Here is a 19,886-nt window from a genome sequence, read left to right on the forward strand (position 1 = left end):
ACTGTATTTATTCTTATTGTATTCTAATTTTTGCGTCATAACTTTTGCACTGTCCACTTCCTGCTGTGACAAAACAAATTTCCCACGTGTGGGACTAATAAAGGTTATCTTATCTTATCTTATCTTTATATCTGGGACTCTCCACCATTTGACCTTAGAACTTGAAGAAGCTTCTCGGATGAGAGGTGAAACGTCTTCAAGCAACTTAAAGAAGTCCAGACGCTTTTCTTTGCAAGCTCCTTTGACTACGATGACCTGGATGACTGAGAACCTTCACAGACATTTTACTCCCTTCTGTTTACCAGTAAAATAAGTATTTGTACCTAAAAGATAAACAAAGTCATTCGCAATAAAAATACAAGAGCTCGGAATGAGAAGAACAGAGTGAAAAAGCAACAGCAGAAAGAATTTGTTCCTTGAATACCTCGCTGTTAGTAATGGAGCAGGTCGGCAGGCCGAGATGGTGGGTGTGTTGGCTTACTACTAAAACTCACACGGTGATGTTATGACGTTAGGGAAAGACTTTATAACCGGTATAACTTTCATTTTTTTTCTTAGGAAACAACATTTCCCACAGCCTCTTCAATAAGACGTTTGTACTCCATGTGAAACAGAGTGTTGTATACAGAGAGACCGTCGCCCGACGATCGAGAAGGTTATGCTAATAATTTGTAAAAATAAATAAATAATTTAAAAACATAAAAATGTAAAAGTTGCTCATGCTACGCTGTGACGCGAACTTTAACCCTGCGGTATTTTCTGTTTCCATGAGAATAAACAGCAGATGAGTATAAAGTTTCCGTTTGAGTCAGCATGTGAAAAGTAAAAGCAGGTACACTCACCTTCATCACTGGGAATCGATTTAATCCAAGTAACCGACACAAAACACCCGAACGCCAAGAGACATGCTAACTTATAGGGGTAAAACCTCATCTCATTCCTCACTCACAGTCCCACCGTCTTTGTGTGCCTACTTGCCGCCGATGGGACAACAGGTGGATGTGAGCGGACCAGGTAAATGCAGGTAAGTTAGAAGAAACGCTTAGTGTCTGGTCACAACTGTGATTCTAGCCTACGTCAAAGCCAAGCATCTACGCGTGTCCGCTTTCATGCTTTTCCGCATGTTGAAAACGTTGTTACACGGTCGCATGATGACAGTTCCTGACAAAACGCTGTGAAATTCTCCGAGAGCACAATCTGGCGTGTTGTAGGCACGCACGGCCAACAGCGACACCTGTTGGCCGTGTCATGGCGTTCACAGCCTCGGGCGAACCGGTCTATGACAGGAACCCACAGAACAATAAAATAAATAGTAGCAATCGAAAGTCTTACTATCTCTTTATGTAATATTTCAGGTTTAGCATGAGAAATAAACCTTAGCCCAAGTTTTAGTAGGCAGCACATTTTTAGTGTCACGTGTTTCGTAGTTCGCAGTATGGTTAAGGAAACGTGTGCTTCAAGGTAGCCTGTGTAAGTCCTTCTAAGTGACGGTACGGAATGTTGCCACTGACAATCTATGCTTACGTTGAGAGTATAATAGTACGAAACGTGCCATGTTTATATAGGCTACGGTGTGAGCCTCCGCTCGTGTGGGGATGTAGCTCAGTGGTAGAGCGCATGCTTTGCATGTATGAGGCCCCGGGTTCAATCCCCGGCATCTCCAACGTTTTTTTTGTTTTTTTGTTTTTTAATAAATTCATAAATTGACTGTTGGATTCTGTGTCCGAGTCAAATTTTCTCATTTTAAAAAAGTAGCAATTAGTAATATATATCTCGTTTCATGGTTAAGCTACTAGTTTGCCAAATGCACTAGTTACTCTGTGTTTGAAAGCACTGTTAGTATGATGTTCAAAACAAAAGCAGGAAGATCTCAAAGTAAAATTAAGTTAATTATTTATTTTAAAGTATATATTTTAATCGATGTCTGAGACAAAATACAAAGTGCAGGAAGTGACTGTTTCAGTTAGATGACATATCCCCGTTTCCCATATTTTAAAGACGATTTTAGGTTGTAAAGAACAATTATATTTTTGTCATTGTGTTCTGGCTGCTCAATCCAATTCCTTTGAGACTTCTTTCCTACCATCCATTTATTCTAAGTGGGGGGGATCACCGATTAACCAAACTCATGCATGTCTTTGGACTGCTGGAGGAAGACGGAGAGAATCCATGCACCACTCGGCACAGAGAGGGCATGGAGAATGGAGCAAAACCCAGAATCTTCTTGCTCTGAGTCAGCAGTATGGACAACCACACCACTGCCCACTTTACATATCATGAGATCCACCTGTGTAAGAAATTCAGAACCAAATGATTTGTCAGAAAAAGGTTCCCGTAGTTTTCATCACCATCATCACCTTTACTGGAACAGAGAGAACACTCAGGGCAACAGAAAATGCATCCGTAGCCAAATGCATTCAAAACTGGCAATACAGCATGTGCTATTGTACTATTCCAGCTGACAGCAGTGTCATTGTTGAACCAAGTAAGGATTTTATCCTGTTATGAATTTAAGAAAGATTTACATGAAATATCAAGTTAACTTTGTTGTGAGTTTCATAAAGTCTGATGATCTCAGTTCTGACATCTACATTAGTAATCACTCTTCACACTGCCTTCTTTGTGGTCATGACCTCTCCTCCACCCACAGCTCTGTTTGGGGTTTGCCATCATCAGATCACCAGGTCAGCTCCATCAGGACCAGGCTGGCCATTGTTAGCGCCATACAGTGCAGCCTGACCTCAGGCCAATGGCATATTCCATCATAAGGTAATCAGCTGCGGACACCCTGACTTCATGTCTGTTAAAATCATGGATACTGAAACAATATATTGTCTTTTAACAACTTGAGCTTCAAAATAACCACATGGCCTTCAGAACATCAGTCCCACTGCAACACAGATGTGCTCAGAGCGATCCCATGTGTGCAGCGCTTCAGAAAGGCTCATTCAGACAAGTTAACAGAGACACCATGCACACCAAAAAGGGCCATTTCTGTCACTACGGGTAACAGCAAGATGAACCACACACAGCCCCATTCACATATTTACCAAGATCCCCCCACCCATCATCCATCACCCATTACCCCAGAGTGACCTTTGACACCTCCCAGCAGCTGCATTTATCGGGAAATAGGCTGTTGTCATGGTGACTGAGGAGCAGTTTTATTTTCATTTACCCCTTAAACAGTGAACAAAAACACACAAGGAATAAAAAGTTTAAAATCTGACTTTCTTTGTAAATTATCCACATGTTTATCCCTGTATGGAAATATATATGGTAATGTTTCTGACTGCAAAAGTGTTTTAAGCTGGAGTACCATATGCTGTAACTAACCAGGACTAGAACAGTTGTTGTACTGTAATCTTAGCTTTTTAGACGTGGATATCACAGACAGTGCACTCTCATATACTGTAGCAGCTAAAGGAGACCATATTTTACAAAATCAGCTTCATGATGCATGTCTTACATGCATTTGCATGTCTTACATGCAACTGCATTCTTATTTGCAGTTTACACAAAATTTGCATCACACCAATCGTATCGTATTGCAATAAAAGAAGCAGCGAAGGACATTTTGTTCAACAAAGAAAGGGAAAAATTATTAGTAAAACATTTTACTATCTTTCTCATAATGAGAGGTAAAGGTCTTTGACAGAGGATTCACTGTTGGGGTGGAACGTTCAGTCACAAAACTGGTTGACTGGCCAGTGTTTGAACAGGAATACTGTCTGAGTTGAGATTGCTCAATGTGCTCATTGATGGCTGCGATCCTTGAGCATTAGTGAGGTGTGTGAGGATGCGAGCAGAAGTTGAACCCATGGAAGTGCAGAAGAGTGATGAGTTAGATGAGGGAGTGACTTGGTTCTCTTGGTTCATGAGTCATGTTCTACTTGTACACCAGGAGGACGATTCACTCAGTCTTTGCTGTAATTTTTATAATTAAATACCCAGAAAAATGACACACACACACAAACACACACATATAACCCAGGACCCATGAAGACCAACAGGTTCTGGTGAAGACAGAGATGGAAATTGTTGTTAAGTTGTTACAGTAATTCATCAGCAGCTGTCTTTTTAAATTACTTAATGTTTCCCACTGAAAACACTGCTTGACTTTGCTGTGACGTGAGCACAGAAAGCAACAGAAAGCATAAAGCAAGTATAACAGTTTACATGAGACGGTTCAAAAGGAGCCTGAAATGAGCATTTGACTAATGCTAGTTAGGCCTGAACATTTGGCCCCTACAGCGAGGGCATCTGTAGACTCGTTTAGTGGTTTTGACCAGGGATAGGCCACTAATGATGTTCATGAACATCATGAATGACATGCACCATCACTGCTGGCTATGCATCCTGTGTGTCAGCACACCCGTGACAAATGTACTTCAGTCTAAGAAATTGAAGTCAAAGAGCAGAGAACGGTCAGTCCTGAGCATCAGTCCGTCACTGGATCTGCCTGTTCTGCTACAGACACACATAACAGGAATCAGGTTTCCTGAAAACACACTGCATTCGTCCTACACGTGTTTCTAGTTGCAGCTTTTTTCTCTCAGCAGAGAAAGACCAGATTAGATTGAGCTTCATGATCCCAGCAGGATGGTGCAGGGTTCACATGAAGGGGACTCACCAATGGAAGAAATAACATTAGCATTGACAAGAATATGGAGAACATGGCTTAGTGCAGTTCATGCTTTTTTCATTGACATGAACAGTAGGATATCAGTTGCATTTAAAGAAAGAGGCCAACATGAGACCACCCCTCCCACCAGTTCAGTGGATTAAACACAAAGAAGAAACACAAGGAAAAAGCTGCAGCAGAATGAGAGGGAGCCACAAATCTGTCTTGGTTTTGTTTTAATCCTCATGTTAAGAGGATTGTGTGTAAAAATGTCATCATGAGAGAAGATACACATAAACATGCAGATGTTGCACACATGCAAAGGCACACACACGTGTCTAAACCCATCTTTACTGTGCATCACTAATCCTGCACGAGTCAAATGTTGCATTCTGCACTCACAGAGTATTGTGCCACAACTAATTGTTTTCAAATCAGATTTTCTTTGTTCATAAATTGTGTACTGAGGGCAAATAACTGACTGATAGGAGGAAAAACAAGTTGGGAAAAACCAAGGCACAATCTCGGGATAGAGGAAGGAAGATATTTCTGCAAAGATGAAACTCTTCATTTGTCATGCTGCTGTGGCAGTGGGTGGGGTAGGGGGTGGGGGTTAGGAGTCAGGCTTTGAGGAAACGAGCAGGAGAGTAGAAAGGACCCATCTGTTCCCATTGTGGCAAATGAAGAGAGAGCAGGGAGAAGCAGAAGGCAGAGCAGCAGGAAGGTAAGTGTTAAAAGCACTTTTCTCATCTTTAACTTGCTGTGATTCAGCTTTCAGACTAAATTTGGAGTTAGTGTAACTTAATGTAATGAATGAATGTGCCGTGGTCAGTGGTGTGAGATGTTAGGTTTCATTGTCAGATGGTGACAATATTACATGTGCAGGGACTAATACACAGCCTGAATTACTGTACAGCTGTGCCAATACCGCTGCTCGAATTCCTCCAAACTCTGCTTTTCATTTAAAGCCTGACTTAACTAGTCAAACGCTGTGAAATGCAAAAATAAGTCAGCTTTGGGGTTAAGACAAAAATGTATGCACTTACATTTTAGAGCATGAACTTTACCTGATCAGCTGCTTTGATGCAACGTGATTTGCCACCAAAGCAGTTCCTCTAATGTTCATTCCAGCTTGTTTAATTCAGAATGTTCTTTCTGACAGTCGGCTCCTTCGACCTTCGCCCTCTACTCTTGTGGCTGCTTTAATCTCATTACTTTAAAGCTGCCTTGTCCTCCATTCATCCTCCCTCCTCCTTCTCTGCCCCAGTGCTCTAACTGAAATGGTACACCCTCTAACTTAATTAATGGAGGCATCTTCTGATTGACATGGGCACACACATATCTAGCAGTGTCCTATGGGGCAGGGCACAATGCCCTCCTCTCTGTATTTTATGGAAATTCTCGTCCATCTCGTGATTGAATCTGGTAGGTTTCTCCACCCTGTGGGAATATACAACGTTTCCCATCAGCTTCTTTGACTCACTGCTTTAACGCGTCCGTGCTATTGTGACATGGAGTGTCACAGTGTGCTTCCTGTTCTTCTGTGACAGTTTTTGCACTTTACTTTCTAGCAGTAGCAAAAGTAGCCACAGGACGTGCATCACCACACAGGGAAGGTTGGGAAGGGCCTGGTTGCATGAAGAGATTTGATTGGGTAATCTAGTGTCACCGATAAAAATGAATGGATGGGCTGCTGTCAGTGCTTGTAGGGCCAGTGCACAGCAGACCTTCAATCCAGTCTGTGGCCTGTGTAACTATATCGACCAAAAAATGATATTGACACATCAGCACACCGGGCATGCCAGATTACCAGTAACTCTTTAGTGGATCTGTTAGACTGGAGTGCAAATTGCACAGCATCCAGAGACGTGCCATGAATAACCTTCATGATGATTGAGCGCCATGGGCAGCAGTCATGCAGGCAGGTAGCAGCTGTCCTCTTTGGGACTATGATGATGGTGGTGGATGTGAAGCACACTGGGACAGGCATTATTCTCTTATATTTTATTACATTGCAGGTGCAAATGTAATGTACTCATCTTTGTATCCTTCTGAGACCCAGAAAAAGGTTTTAGTTGGTCTCATTAATGCAGCCTTGTTGCATCACCAGCCAGAGGACATTCTTTCTTTCTCACCCGAGACATAAAGATGACTCGTGACTTTGACTGACTGCCAGATGCTGAGTTATACACCGGGTCCTGGCTATAACTAGGACCCAAGATAATCCGAGTCATGTCACATATACAGATATGCTGAATGATGCTTTCAATTTTAAGAGACGAGCACCTCCCTCTGGTTTGTAGTTGATCTGTTTTCTCATTAAAAAGTCTTTCTACCCAATTTCAAAAGAGTTGAACTCTAATGAAAAAACCTCCAAGGCCTAGCTTACACATTGCTTCTTATACATAATGGAAGATGAGTGCAGAACATACCAGTGTGTCCTCTGACCTTTCACCATCCCGGGACAGCTATTCGTCTGACTCCCTGCCTACAAACTGAGTGAAATCCTTTAAAATCTCATTCACAAATCAGAGTTAGTAATTCCTCTGTCCACTACAAAGGACACTTGATGGGTTTGTAGCATAAACCTATTCGCTGGAACGTTGAAGGCAATATAATTACACCGCAAAGCAAGACACGAAGTAGGCAAGCTTCATGTTACTCGTGCACGGGAGAGAACCGGACAAACGCCGTTCCTTCGCTTGGCCCAAGTTGCTCTCGTCCGTTCTCCCGTATCACTGTCCTTTTATTGAGGTTACATGAATATGCATAGGTTCATTAACATATGACGTCTACATACACAAAGAGTACCGTGTGTGTGTGTGTGTGTGTGTGTGTGTGTGTGTGTGTGTGTGTGTGTTACTGCTGATCAAAGGGTCATAAAAGCACACAAGCAAACATCCTTGGTCAGGAAGAGGGTAGACCCCCCCTCATCCTAGATAACACAGTAAGGAAGTCTAGCAGTTCATTTATACACAAAAAGCACTTAAACTAAAACAAATGTAACTACGTTAATCCTACCATAACAATTAAACAAGGTACGAACTTTCCCATGCTCCCAGTGTGGAATGCACACCAGGCCTCTGTAGCCTGTTAAAGATCACACAACTTATCACTACACAATTGATTATACACTTCTAAGCATCTATGGTTAAATATTTCTAAGCATAAATGAGTAAATGTTTCTAAGCATAAATGACAATCAACAATACAACTCTATCAACACTGAATAAAAGTTCTCTTTCAAAAGTGTTAACATTACTGCACATTTCTGAAATTCTACTAAATTGAAGATAACAATCTAATATTTGTCATGAACCGAGGTTCCGCGCACAAGCTGGACCCAGAAGCAGAACCAAAAGGGTCGAGGCGGCGGGTGCTGATCGTGATCCAAATCTCAGACGGGCAGGCGGACAGGCAGGTGGCTCACAACACGCCGAGTTGTGATCTGAGTACACAGGGCAGAGTAGTGTTAGTTCAGACGGATAAGTTTTCATAAGGGCTTTCCCGCAGGTGTGCGTTACCGTTGAGCGACGGCTACGGACTGGCGTGGAGCAGCAGGTAGGGCAGGATTAAATAGTCCACCTGGTGATCGCCTGGGATGGGATGCAGGTGTGGGGTTAGCAGCCACGCCCACGGGCATGGGCATCCCATCAGCACCCCGGACGCCGGGCCGTGGACCATGACAATATTGAAGAAACAATTTGAGGGTTCATTAAAATATTCAATTAAATTCAATTTTATTTACATAGCGCCAAATCACAACAATAGTCACCTCAAGGTGCTTTATATTGTAGGTAGACCCCTATCCAGTTGTTCAGTGATGACGCGACGAATCCTACTTCCGGGCCTAAAGTAGTCTGCGTTTAATATGGCTTTTGTGTTGTTAATGTTTAATGCTTTGTATTTTCTTCTATTTGATCTCAAGAAGCTCCTAAAACAGTCAGCGATCACTGTTGACCTCCCTCGGCTTTTATTACCGCTAATCATTTATTTAAGCTCAGTTTTTAAAACCTTAGGATGTAACTACAGCCCAGCCCATGCAGCAGTATATGAATGACTAACCTCGTATTGTGGATGGATTATCTCAGTTGTTCTCCTGGCTGAAGTTTGGTCCTTTTACAGCATCCTGCCATGCGATTACATTTGTTCCTGACCACCGAGAACACTCACGTTAACTTTTATCGAGTGGAAATAAAGTTAGCTTGTTTATATTATGCTAACATAGCTGTGTCGCTAGCGGTCACGTAGCACATCATTATATAGCAGCTAGCCCAACTTCAGTAACCCTACAAACGTCACTGCTGTTTAGTTTTCTGTCTTCATTTATGCTGGAAGTGATAGCAGAGCTGTACGTTTGAATTTGTTTCCAAAACCCCGCAGTCAGGACATGCTATATTGTATTTAGATAGAAGCTAGCGAGCTAACTCCCTGCTAACTTCTAACTCCGTTAAATGTCATAAATTCTGTTTTCATGGATGCCTGGATGATAAACTCAATTGTTACACCTGGTAGAGCAGAACGCTGATCATTTTATTAAAGATGAAAGACTTTAGACAGTTTTTCAACTCTCAGTAATGCCATAGTGATCGTTTGATATATGGACCTGCAGCGGAGTTTAGACCCAGACACGGCTAGTGACGTCAGACTGAACAACCGGATATCATATCACTTAATCTGAAATGTGGGACCTCCAGTGCCTTTTCATTTGGAAAAGAACTCTGTTATTACTCTACTAGCCCAATCCCCCAAAATGTGGCATCAATAAAAGCCCAGCGTGTCCCCTCGACACCACAGTAGGACTCAGATTGCATAGATTCTGGTTGATGTAGAGGTTCATGTCCTTCACAGAGGACACAAATGAATTGCGGCCTTTTAAGAGAATATAGTGTTTTTTCTATTTTAATAACTGCAAAGAATGCAAACTTCTGTGACTGCTGTGAGGCGACAGAACTAACCACTGCACCCGACCTTGTGTCCGTGTCAAGCCACCCTCTGTACCACTGTGCAAAATGTTAAAATATTTTTGTTTACTTTGGATAACTTAAGGAAAACTCTTTAAATGTCGGGCTTTAGGGTTTTTTGCTGCCCTGTCTGTATCGTTGTCTTTAATGTTTTAAAATGCCTTTGCTTCATTTCCAGTGGATTTCCACACACTGAAAATACTGCTTTCCACTGAATATTCAGTTCCAAAAACATGTAATCAAGATGAAGATGTATATGACTTTCCTCTGCTTGAGCTGTGGATGGATGCAAACAACTTGTGCTGCTAGTGTGACTCTGTCACCATCCTCTGCACCAGTGACACCCACTCAAGATGAGAGCTCCAAACTTGTGGTAATAGAAACCATACAACTATTGATGGGAAATTAATAATATCTTTACCAACTCTCTCATATATTACATTGGTAGTGAGCTTTATATATAATATAGATACAGGACTGCAGGATAGAAATGGAAGAAGAACACCCTGTTAAAGAGATCATTTACCCCCTTTGTTAGGATTGGCTGATGAAGTATGGTTACCTCCCACCCTCAGACCCTTCCACCGGTCAGCTGCAGGCTTGGACAGGTGTCACCAGTGCTGTGAGGGCCATGCAAAGGTTTGCAGGCCTAAAAGACAGCGGAGTTGTAGGTGAGGAATACAGATGGTGTCTTAAAAAGATGTTTATGCTGCTTCTCAAATCTAGTGTTCTCTGTGTGATTGGATAGAGTCTGTTCTCTGGTGTCCAGATGAGGAGACAATGGCGGTGATGAACACGCCACGCTGCTCACTACCGGACCAGGAGGAATCATCCAACCAAGAGAAAATAAATATGAGGAGGCGGAGAAGATGGGCTGTCTCCATGTGGACGCGCAGGAACATCAACTGGAGGTGGGATAAAACTTGCGAGGAGACTGTGATCAGTTCGATGTAGTAGTTCACAATGGCTTCCTATTGTCAGTAAGCTGTGCTTGGTGAAGTATCTGCCACTCGGTGAGGTCTTTGCGTCTATCTTACCTCGTCAGGTTGCAATCATATCCCTCCTCTTCTCATCTGTCTCGGGAAACAATTCGCTCACTTATCTTCTACGCTTTAAGAGTGTGGGCCGAGCCAACGCCACTGGAGTTCCATGAGGTTTGTCAGATGCCACTTTTGACTAGAACTAGCCAAAGTCACACAGTCGATGAGTTTCATTCATTCTGTTTCCAGGTGGGCAGTCCGGATGCAGCTGACCTGCGGGTAGACTTCTTCCATGGTTACCATGGTGATGACTACCCCTTTGATGGGGCAGGTGGAGCAGTAGGCCACGCTTTCTTCCCCTCAGACCCAGCCCGGGCAGGAGTAGTTCATTTGGATGCGGAGGAAGAGTGGGCATTCAGACAGCCAGGTAGAACAACACTTCAAAAACATAAAAGTCTAACCTTTTATGAGTCTTTTAATAATAATAATAATAATAATAATAATAATAATAATAATAATGGATACTTTATTGATCCCCATGGGGAAATTACTTGTTTTTCTCTGCATTTGACCCATTCACTCAGTGAAGCAGTCTTTTGTCTTGTGTCTTCACATGGTGTAGATTAATGCAGCTTGGTGACCAAGCTTGACAGTGCTAGGCGGTAACTCAGTTATGGTCCTTTCTTGCTCCAAAGTTGCCAAATGGCAGTGGACAAAACAATAACACTGAGTCCAAAACCAGTGAGCTTTGGACCACAATGCTACCTCCATACACTCTATGGCCATACTATCCGGTTGTTCAGTGATGACGCGACGAATCCTACTTCCGGGTCTAAAGTAGTCTGCGTTTAATATGGCTTTTGTGTTGTTAACATGTTTAATGTTTTGTATTTTCTTCTATTTGATCTCAAAAAGCTCCTAAAACAGTCAGTGATCACTGTTGACCTCCCTCGGCTTTTATTACCGCTAATCATTTATTTAAGCTCAGTTTTTAAAACCTTAGGATGTAACTACAGCCCAGCCCATGCAGCAGTATATGAATGACTAACCTCGTATTGTGGATGGATTATCTCAGTTGTTCTCCTGGCTGAAGTTTGGTCCTTTTACAGCATCCTGCCATGCGATTACATTTGTTCCTGACCACCGAGAACACTCACGCTAACTTTTATTGAGTGGAAAAAAAGTTAGCTTGTTTATATTATGCTAACATAGCTGTGTCGCTAGCGGTCACGTAGCACATCATTATATACCAGCTAGCCCAACTTCAGTAACCCTACAAACGTCACTGCTGTTTAGTTTTCTGTCTTCATTTATGTTGGAAGTGATAGCAGAGCTGTACGTTTTAATTTGTTTCCAAAACCCCGCAGTCAGGACATGTTATATTGTATTTAGATAGAAGCTAGCGAGCTAACTCCGTGCTAACTTCTAACTCCGTTAAATGTCATAAATTCCGTTTTCATGGATGCCTGGATGTTAAACTCAGTTGTTACACCTGGTAGAGCAGAATGCTGATCATTTTATTGAAGATGAAAGACTTTAGACAGTTTTTCAACTCTCAGTAATGCCACAGTGATCGTTTGATATATGGACCTGCATCGGAGTTTAGGTCCAGACTCGGCTAGTGACGTCAGACTGAACAACCGGATACCAGTAAACCATGACTTGTTTCTCTTCTTCTTCTAATCAGGTCATCATTTTGTTTTCTGTTCCTCCTCTTCTGTTTCCTTCCCAGTCTCTGAGGGTACCGACCTGTTCACAGTGCTGGTTCATGAGTTTGGCCACGCACTGGGCCTTCCTCATTCCTCATCCCGTCACTCAGTCATGAGGCCATACTACCTGGGTCCTGTCGGAGACCCTCTCCACTACCGCCTGGGACCCCAAGACCTGGAGCACATCACTCAGCTCTATGGTGAAGCTTCTCACACCATGATTTAATCATTAATATTGATTATAGTTGATGTGTGAGGATGTGTAAACTAGACTGAATGTAAAATTTCAGTATTAGCACACATAGGATAATATAAAGTTTGATGTAAAAGGATAAACACTGAAGTGCAGTTTAAAGGATGGATGAGGACAGCTGTGAAATAGCTCCCTGGTCTGACCTCTGGTGTGTTTATTGAGGAAGGACAGAATTCGTTTCTTCACAGCTTTAGCCTCCACATTCAGCGAAGACTCTCATGAAAGCCTCATACTGTAAAATATAAAAACGAGGAAATGTCTGACTGCGCTGTTGCTCAGAAACCATTCTTAACTTTTTTCAGTTCATTTTGCTTTTGCATAATGTCATGAATGCTTGACAGGCAAACCGCTGTGTCTGTGGATATTCAAGCTTCTGCCCACATGTTCCAAAAAATACATCCTTCCACTCAGTGTCGTTCCAGGTTCATTAACTATATTTGCATCTCGGGTTTAACAATTTGTCATTGTGAAAATTTACTAACCACAATCCATTTTTTAATGTTTGGTACTTAAACTAATGAACATGTAAAATATATTATTCATTGGCACAACATTTTATACTAAGGTCTGTGGCTCCTAGAAGTTAAACTTGAATATCTTTGCCACAGATATGATATGAAATTGTTTCTGTGGTTTTAAGTGAAATGCAAAACTATCGTCTGACAAGTAGTTTATAAATGAATAATTTCACAATATGAAGCACGCTGGAGAGGAAACAAGCCTTTCTGTAAAATACTTGGTTACCAAATACTGTGGCAATAGTTTGGGACATTGAACTGTGTTGTACTAACCTTCTAAAATGAAGCTAAATGAGTAATCATCACAGTAGGCTGGGCTTAACCAAGCATGTGTGACACACTGGAAGTGACAGTAGCTCTGGCTGTGTCCCACCAACCTGCAGTTGTCAAGGGCGAGAATGCGGTGGACTCAAGAGCAGACTCAATTTGCTTAGAACTGTGTATAATTTATTGAAAAGAACAAAACGTGAACGGAACTGGGTTTAACAGAAACCATACGCAGAAACTAAAGGAAATCCGTGGGCGGAGAAACCGGCGTAGAGCACGGGGAAACTTCTAACGGGAACTTCTGTAAACACAGGAGAGAGATGTTACTGAATGGGAAAAAACGAGTAAGGGACAGAGGTACGGAGTGCCAGTGGATAGTCTTGGGCTTACTTGGAGACCCTAGTTATTAGGCGGGGAAAAGGCTGCCATGGGTGTATTCCAGAGAGGGTCAAGAGTGGAGAGTCCGGTCCAGATTCCGAGGAGGTGGAGAATACAGACTGAAGGGCAGGCTGAGGAGAAGTGGAGTATATAATCCTCGGGTTCCGAGCAGACGGGAGAACAGGATGGAGACCAAAACAGCACTACTGGTGAGTGCGATGGGTGGAGAATCACAGATGGTAGCAGGACGAACTGGCGAGGAGTGGCAGGCCGTGCTGGCTTAAAAACCCTCTAGGTGGAGCCCCGGAGATTGACAACAGGTGATGAGCTGGCCAACTCCACTCCCAGGGACAAATGACAGGAACCTGGACCACGCCCAACCAGACACTCCCACAGCATATGACAGCAGTGGTTCTTAGACTGTCAGGTGGGCCCCTTTAGTGGTGCATGGAGCCAACCGCAGAAGGAGCATTGAAGAACCAGTCAGTATAACCCAAAATGGATCACCGTGAACTCAGCAGGGAAGTGTTTGCAGAGGTCAGGAATGACGTTTTCCTATGGACCCATATAGTGCTGCAAGACTTTTTATATCTATCACTGGCTGCTGCCCTTTAGATAGAAGCAGATTTGAGGCATTTCTGCATTGGCTAAATTTTTCCATTGAGAATCTACGTTTATGTCCAGTTAAATGGGGTTTAAGTCTGGAGACTGTGCTGGCCATCACCATCTTGTGATGTCTTCGGTAGTCAAAACATGACATCACTGTTTTGTACATTTTAGCACAATTTAATCCCCACATTTGTGAAAGAAAAGAAAAACACTTTTTTGAAAAGTCTGTAACAAAACCATCAAATCTGATAAAGGTTATTTAAATGCTGCAAAAGAAGAATGGATTGGAATAATAAAAATACGTATCCTAGCCTTAATTACTGGTTTATTAATAATGAATGATGCTCATAGTGAGTAAAAAGTAAACTGACTGCATTTTTTGGACAGAGATTCACTTTTAATGTGTTTGTATAATATAATACAGATACATGAAAAACACTCCCAAAACAGAATAAATTGTTACAAATAAAAATCTTTACTGCAGACACTAATTTTACTAATTTAATAATAATAATTTTGTGTTGTAATATTTATGAGTTTCATGCTTTCATAGTGGTCCTTAGGAGAGCTTGACATTTTTATCAGGTGGTCCACACTGTAAAAAGTGTGAGAAACACTGATAAGTGTCTGTGTGCTTTTGGAAAACATTTAAAGCTGCTGTACAGAATCTTTGAAACAAGCTTAAAACATTTTTAGAAACAGAGCATCTGCTTCTCTTTACAGCTCCTCACTCCACCAGGGCTGTTTGGCTCTTTCTGATAGTGAGCAAATGTGATGCACGTACATGCGGCAGTCATACAGACAACTGGACGGTCCAAAGGTTGGCCTCCCTATTACTGGCTGAGGTTTTAGTAGAGTTGTGGCTGAACCACATAAAAATATATCATTAATTTTAATCTCCCCGATCAATGATAATGTTATGTTGGAATGTTGTTAAAGAGGGTCAAAATGTTTCAGCCCAGTTTGTTTAGCAGATTCTGTTTAGCAGCTTTAATATAGGGAGGACACAACTTCCAGATTGTGAGTAAAATCAGGTTTTTTCCTCTTTGTCAGTTTAACAGTTGCTGTTGTGCCTGTCACTGCTCCCTGTCTGTTTGCTTACCTGGTTCTTCCTGACCTTGTTCTTTCTCCTCACGTTCCCTCTTTCCTCTCTCCCTCTTTGGACTGACAATCATACACAAATATATTGTATTCAATTAGATGATAAATTACATTAATATGAAAAAAATACTATTAAGATCACTAACAAAAAGTCCTCTCAGTGTACTTTCAACCAAAAGGAAAATAACCAAACCACACAAACATCTAATAAAAGATAAATATTGAAACACTGATCCAACATTATTCTTGATTGACGGATCATTTGATTTTACACTTTTACCTGAATGTGGCTCCTTTTAAAAAAAATAATAAAAAAACTTCCTTATATCCATTATGAACCTGGCTGTCTGTCTGTACAAAAAATGGTAAATGGCCTGTATTTGTATAGCACTTTACTGGATGTGTAAAGCGCTATACTAAAGCGCTTTACACATCCAGTCATTCACCCATTCACACACACATTCACACACACATTCACACACTGGTGATGGCAGCTACATTGTAGCCACAGCCACCCTGGGGCGCACTGACATGTCAGTTGATTCATGGGGCGATTTTAGCCCATTTTTGGGCTAAATTCGCCCCTGTCTCAGGACAAAGAGTATGGCTGTGCTGTCTACTACTGTTAACCAAATGAAACCCCGACATTCCTTTAACAAGTATCCCTGTGTGCTTCTGCCCTTCAGCCCCTCCATAGATCACTGTAACACCAGTTTTGATGCTGTGGCAAAGATTCGAGGAGAAACTTTCTTCTTCAAAGGTCTGAAAACAGATTTTTATAAATGTAGTTTATGTAGTTTAACTATGGAAGATGTATCTATAGTAACAGGATACCACAATTCATTATTTTCATTGGGTCATCGCTTCAGGTCCGATGATGTGGAGGGTCAATGGCGGAGGCTTGGTGTCGGGGCGCGGTTCTTCAGTGAGGAGGTTGTGGAGGGGTCTACCCCCTGACCTGCTTCATCTTCAAGCTGTGCTGGAGAGGCGCTCGGATCATGCGATCATCTTTATCAGTGGTGCAGTACAGTAACCTACTTGTGAGAGGGGTAAAACGGTGTAAAGGCCACAACAGTCAGTGCAGATTACGCACCATAACTGGCTATTAAAATCGTTACTGAAACTGTTTAAAAAATCTAAGAAGATTCCTTATTTCTTTATTTCTGTAACAATTGATTGACGTGAGTTTTTTTTTAGCTCATATCTCTTCTAGCCTTTACATTTTGCACACTGAAGTACACTGAATGTGTTCTTCAAAATTGTCTTTTTCATAGAATTTGCCTATAGCCATTCCTGAATTACTTTTCAAGCAAGCAGTGATACGTTTGAGAGATAGTGATGTCTTCAGAAAGCAGAACTTGTTGAGATTTATGAGATTATTACTTACTTCCTGCTACTTTCAGAAGACCTACATGCACCTGTCCTATAGCTTCTTTGAACATCTCCTACAGTTTGGCTGTAGATTACATTCTCTATAACCAAAATACTTTTAGCATAGTTAAGGACTAAATTCTCCAGCATCAAAACTGATGTGTCCAATTATTAAACTTTATCTGGCCTTGGATGTGGCTTCAGGTTTTTAAACCTTTCCTTCTTATTTCTTTGGCAACAGACATCCACTGCCTAGAACATGCATGCAATGATAAAGTGAGAGTGTAAATACAAAATAATACATCAAAGCAGTCACAGTGGACAAGCTTAAACCTTTTTGAAACAATCGATGGTGTTTCACTGCGAATCATCGAACTGGCTTACTAACCTTTTCATGTGACGTCTCGCTGCAGGTCACCAGTTCTGGCTCTTCAAGGACCTGTCTCTGCAAGAAGGTTACCCTCAGCCCCTGTCTGCTCTCAGGACGGGCGTCAGCTTAGATTTAGCAGACACTGATAACGACGATGATGACGAGCAGGCAGCAGGAGCATTAGAGAGATGGGGCCTGGTCTGGGACCCGGAGGAGGGGGCTGTGTGGGGAAAAATTGGAGATGCCAAACAAGAGAATCAAGGAGACACCTGGACACAACTGCTCAAAGAGGGTGTGAATGGAATCACTACAGACACTAATGGTGAGGATCTGATTCATGTGTGAGATCTTTCTATTAAAGGATCAAATAAACGGACAAAGTTGACTTAATTTAACTAGAACCAGACTAAATTCAGTGAAGTTTCTTTTATTTCTCTCCAGGCTCTGTCTATCTCTTTAAAGGAGAGTCCTACTGGAAGTTCATGTTTCCAGGTTCATCACTGCATGATGGATACCCACGATCCTCTGCTGCAGACTGGCTGGGCTGCACTGACTCATCCTCACCTGGGATGCAGGACCTCTCCTTTTCACTGTCATCACCTGGAGGAAGAGAGGAGCTCAGGGAGAGTTGGAGATATCGGGGAGAGGAGGAAGAACTGATAAAAAGAAAGCGGGTCAGAGACGGAACTAAACACAAAGAGGTGCTGGACAGAGGTTCACACATCTGGACAAAATGCACATGCCGAAACGGAGCCCTGGGGGGCAGGACAACATTTTTGATAGCTGCCTTGCTGCAGGTTACATGGGCACTGTTAGCTGTTTAAAGGTGCACAATGAAAGAAAAAACTGAGGTTTTATTAGACTAAACAGAGTGTGTGTACAACCTTTCCACAAGCACTCGCATCCTCGCCCTGTACTCCTGTCTGAGTGTGAGATTAGAAATGTGCTGCTGGTTTCAGGTAGCAGCGGTGCTAATTACGAGTGCTATTTTAATTAGGAGGCATATTTATTTACCTGTCCACCAGTCATCCAGTCATATTGTGAGTTATGACCAGAAAACTGGTTCCATCTGTGAAGGACTGAAGTTGCCAAAATCAATTATTAACAAAAACAACAATAATAAATAATAATAATAATCACGCAGACATTAACTGACTGATAATTTGACATGCTTGTATTTACAGATATCAGTGTTTTAAATGTATGTATGGATCTCTGTATTACTTTTACATTCGTACTTTACAGCAATACTAATCTATCCCAGGCATCACAGACACCACACTAGAAAATGAGAGTGGTTTGGGGAAGTTAAAATTAAAGAGATCATTTTTAATATCATTTTGATAATATTTTAATTTCAGTTTGACCAGTTTCACCCCAAACCCACCGTAGCTTTTAAACTAAGTTTCTCTTTATACAGACAAAAAGTGGAGTAGTGGCTTTATTAAGTGGTTTTATTATTTCACCTTCCTGGTTAATTTCTCTTATTGCCGTCCCATAGGTGACAGTCTGCAAGCACACACTGTTTAAAAATAAGGATAAAAATCTATGAAGAAGGAGAATAAATGACATTATTATTATTTTTTATCAAAGCCTAAGTTTACTGCAGTTGAACACAACCTCCAACAGGGCAGTCAGTGATGGAGGTAGCCTTTAGCATGCAGCAGATTTGAGCAGTGTAAATGTACACCAACCAATTTGCACTTTTAATAACTCAAAGGGCAGCTGACCCTGACTCAGGTGACATCACTTAAGGACAGCTATCAAACTTAAAAACATTATCCTGCCACATGTTTCAGGTTCAAGGGTCTTTATTCGTCACATGCATAGTTATAACACACAATCAAATGTAACCTGACACGCTCCTTGACTTGAGCAAAAGGGGGGGGACATTATATAATATAACATATACATTAGGTGGATGTGCAGTAGTAGCATGTATGCAGCAAGCAGGTAAAGTCTGTACATTAAGTGAATTAAATAAGAACGGACAATCGCTTCTGAACACATAACAACACACGAGAGAAATAGTTTGAGCTCTATTTTCTGACCATTTATTTTTACCCATTTTCCATTCATCTTAACAGCATTTACATAAACTATGCATTTTAATGGTGCACGTGTGATGTACTCTCTTAGAAAAAGCATTTCTTACTGCGTCTTCCCTCCTCTGTCTTTTGTTGTTAGAGGTTGTTGTTCTGGCCTGCTGCTGCTATTTCACATGCTTTTTACTTAGTTCGATGTGCTTATGAGCCCTTCTGTTATTTAAAGACTGCCTGCTTGTTCTGAACTCTGATTTTCATCATGATATTCCTGTAAATAGGGTTTGAAATGAAGTAACTGAAATATGTCAACTTTTGTCAAAGCATTCTGCAGCTGCTGCTTCAACTCCATAATCCACAACAAATGGGGAATATAGTAGAAAAAAATGATCAGTAACTCTAAATGTGTTTTATATTTGAGATTCCTGAAAGGAGCCACGCTTTGCTTTGTTGACAGTGCAAACCCTTGCACTTTTCTCACTGAGCTTCATGACGTTGTCACCTGAAATGGTTTCACCCCACAGGTTTGCCTTGTCAGGGTTCATCTCTGGAATTTCTTGCCTTCTTCATGGGATTTGGGATCATCAGTGCAGAAGTCAGGTTGGTACACAGCTGGCGGCCCTATTTAACAACTGTTAGAATTCATATTATGGCAAGAACCAATCAGGTTTCTTGTGAATGCTTCCAGTGACAATAGCCA

General features: G+C 41.7%; 2 protein-coding genes across 2 annotated transcripts in view; one reads left to right on the plus strand and one right to left on the minus strand.

Annotated features, from left to right (window-relative positions):
- LOC309717930 (alpha-1,3-mannosyl-glycoprotein 4-beta-N-acetylglucosaminyltransferase B) overlaps positions 1 to 1,252 on the minus strand; it is a 37,895-nt gene extending 36,643 nt beyond the window's left edge. The window contains exon 1 of the mRNA XM_082552859.1: positions 843 to 1,252. Coding sequence (XP_082408985.1) covers positions 843 to 933 — 91 coding nt within the window. The 5' untranslated portion in view covers positions 934 to 1,252. The remainder of the gene's footprint in view (positions 1 to 842) is intronic.
- Positions 1,253 to 8,502: 7,250 nt separating this feature from the next.
- On the plus strand, positions 8,503 to 19,661 carry mmp17b (matrix metallopeptidase 17b). Its single transcript, XM_082549531.1, has 11 exons — positions 8,503 to 9,961; positions 10,127 to 10,259; positions 10,358 to 10,499; positions 10,634 to 10,742; positions 10,818 to 10,995; positions 12,301 to 12,477; positions 13,989 to 14,013; positions 15,997 to 16,163; positions 16,273 to 16,422; positions 17,188 to 17,466; positions 17,586 to 19,661. The coding sequence occupies exons 1-11, from the start codon at positions 9,833 to 9,835 to the stop codon at positions 17,966 to 17,968; spliced, it is 1,872 nt and encodes a 623-aa protein (XP_082405657.1). The 5' UTR covers positions 8,503 to 9,832; the 3' UTR covers positions 17,969 to 19,661.
- Positions 19,662 to 19,886: the final 225 nt, after the last annotated feature.

This window comes from Aulonocara stuartgranti (genome assembly GCF_965226115.1).
Source record: "Aulonocara stuartgranti genome assembly, chromosome: 2".
NCBI lineage: Eukaryota > Metazoa > Chordata > Actinopteri > Cichliformes > Cichlidae > Aulonocara > Aulonocara stuartgranti.

Bases quoted from the DNA above. Each gene is read 5' to 3' on its own strand.
- mmp17b (XM_082549531.1), top strand. From the start codon at position 9,833: ATGAAGATGTATATGACTTTCCTCTGCTTGAGCTGTGGATGGATGCAA. The intron at 12,478-13,988 runs GTGAAGCTTCTC...AAAACCCTCTAG, and splicing joins GCACATCACTCAGCTCTATG to GTGGAGCCCCGGAGATTGAC. The intron at 16,423-17,187 runs GTGCAGTACAGT...GTCTCGCTGCAG, and splicing joins TGCGATCATCTTTATCAGTG to GTCACCAGTTCTGGCTCTTC.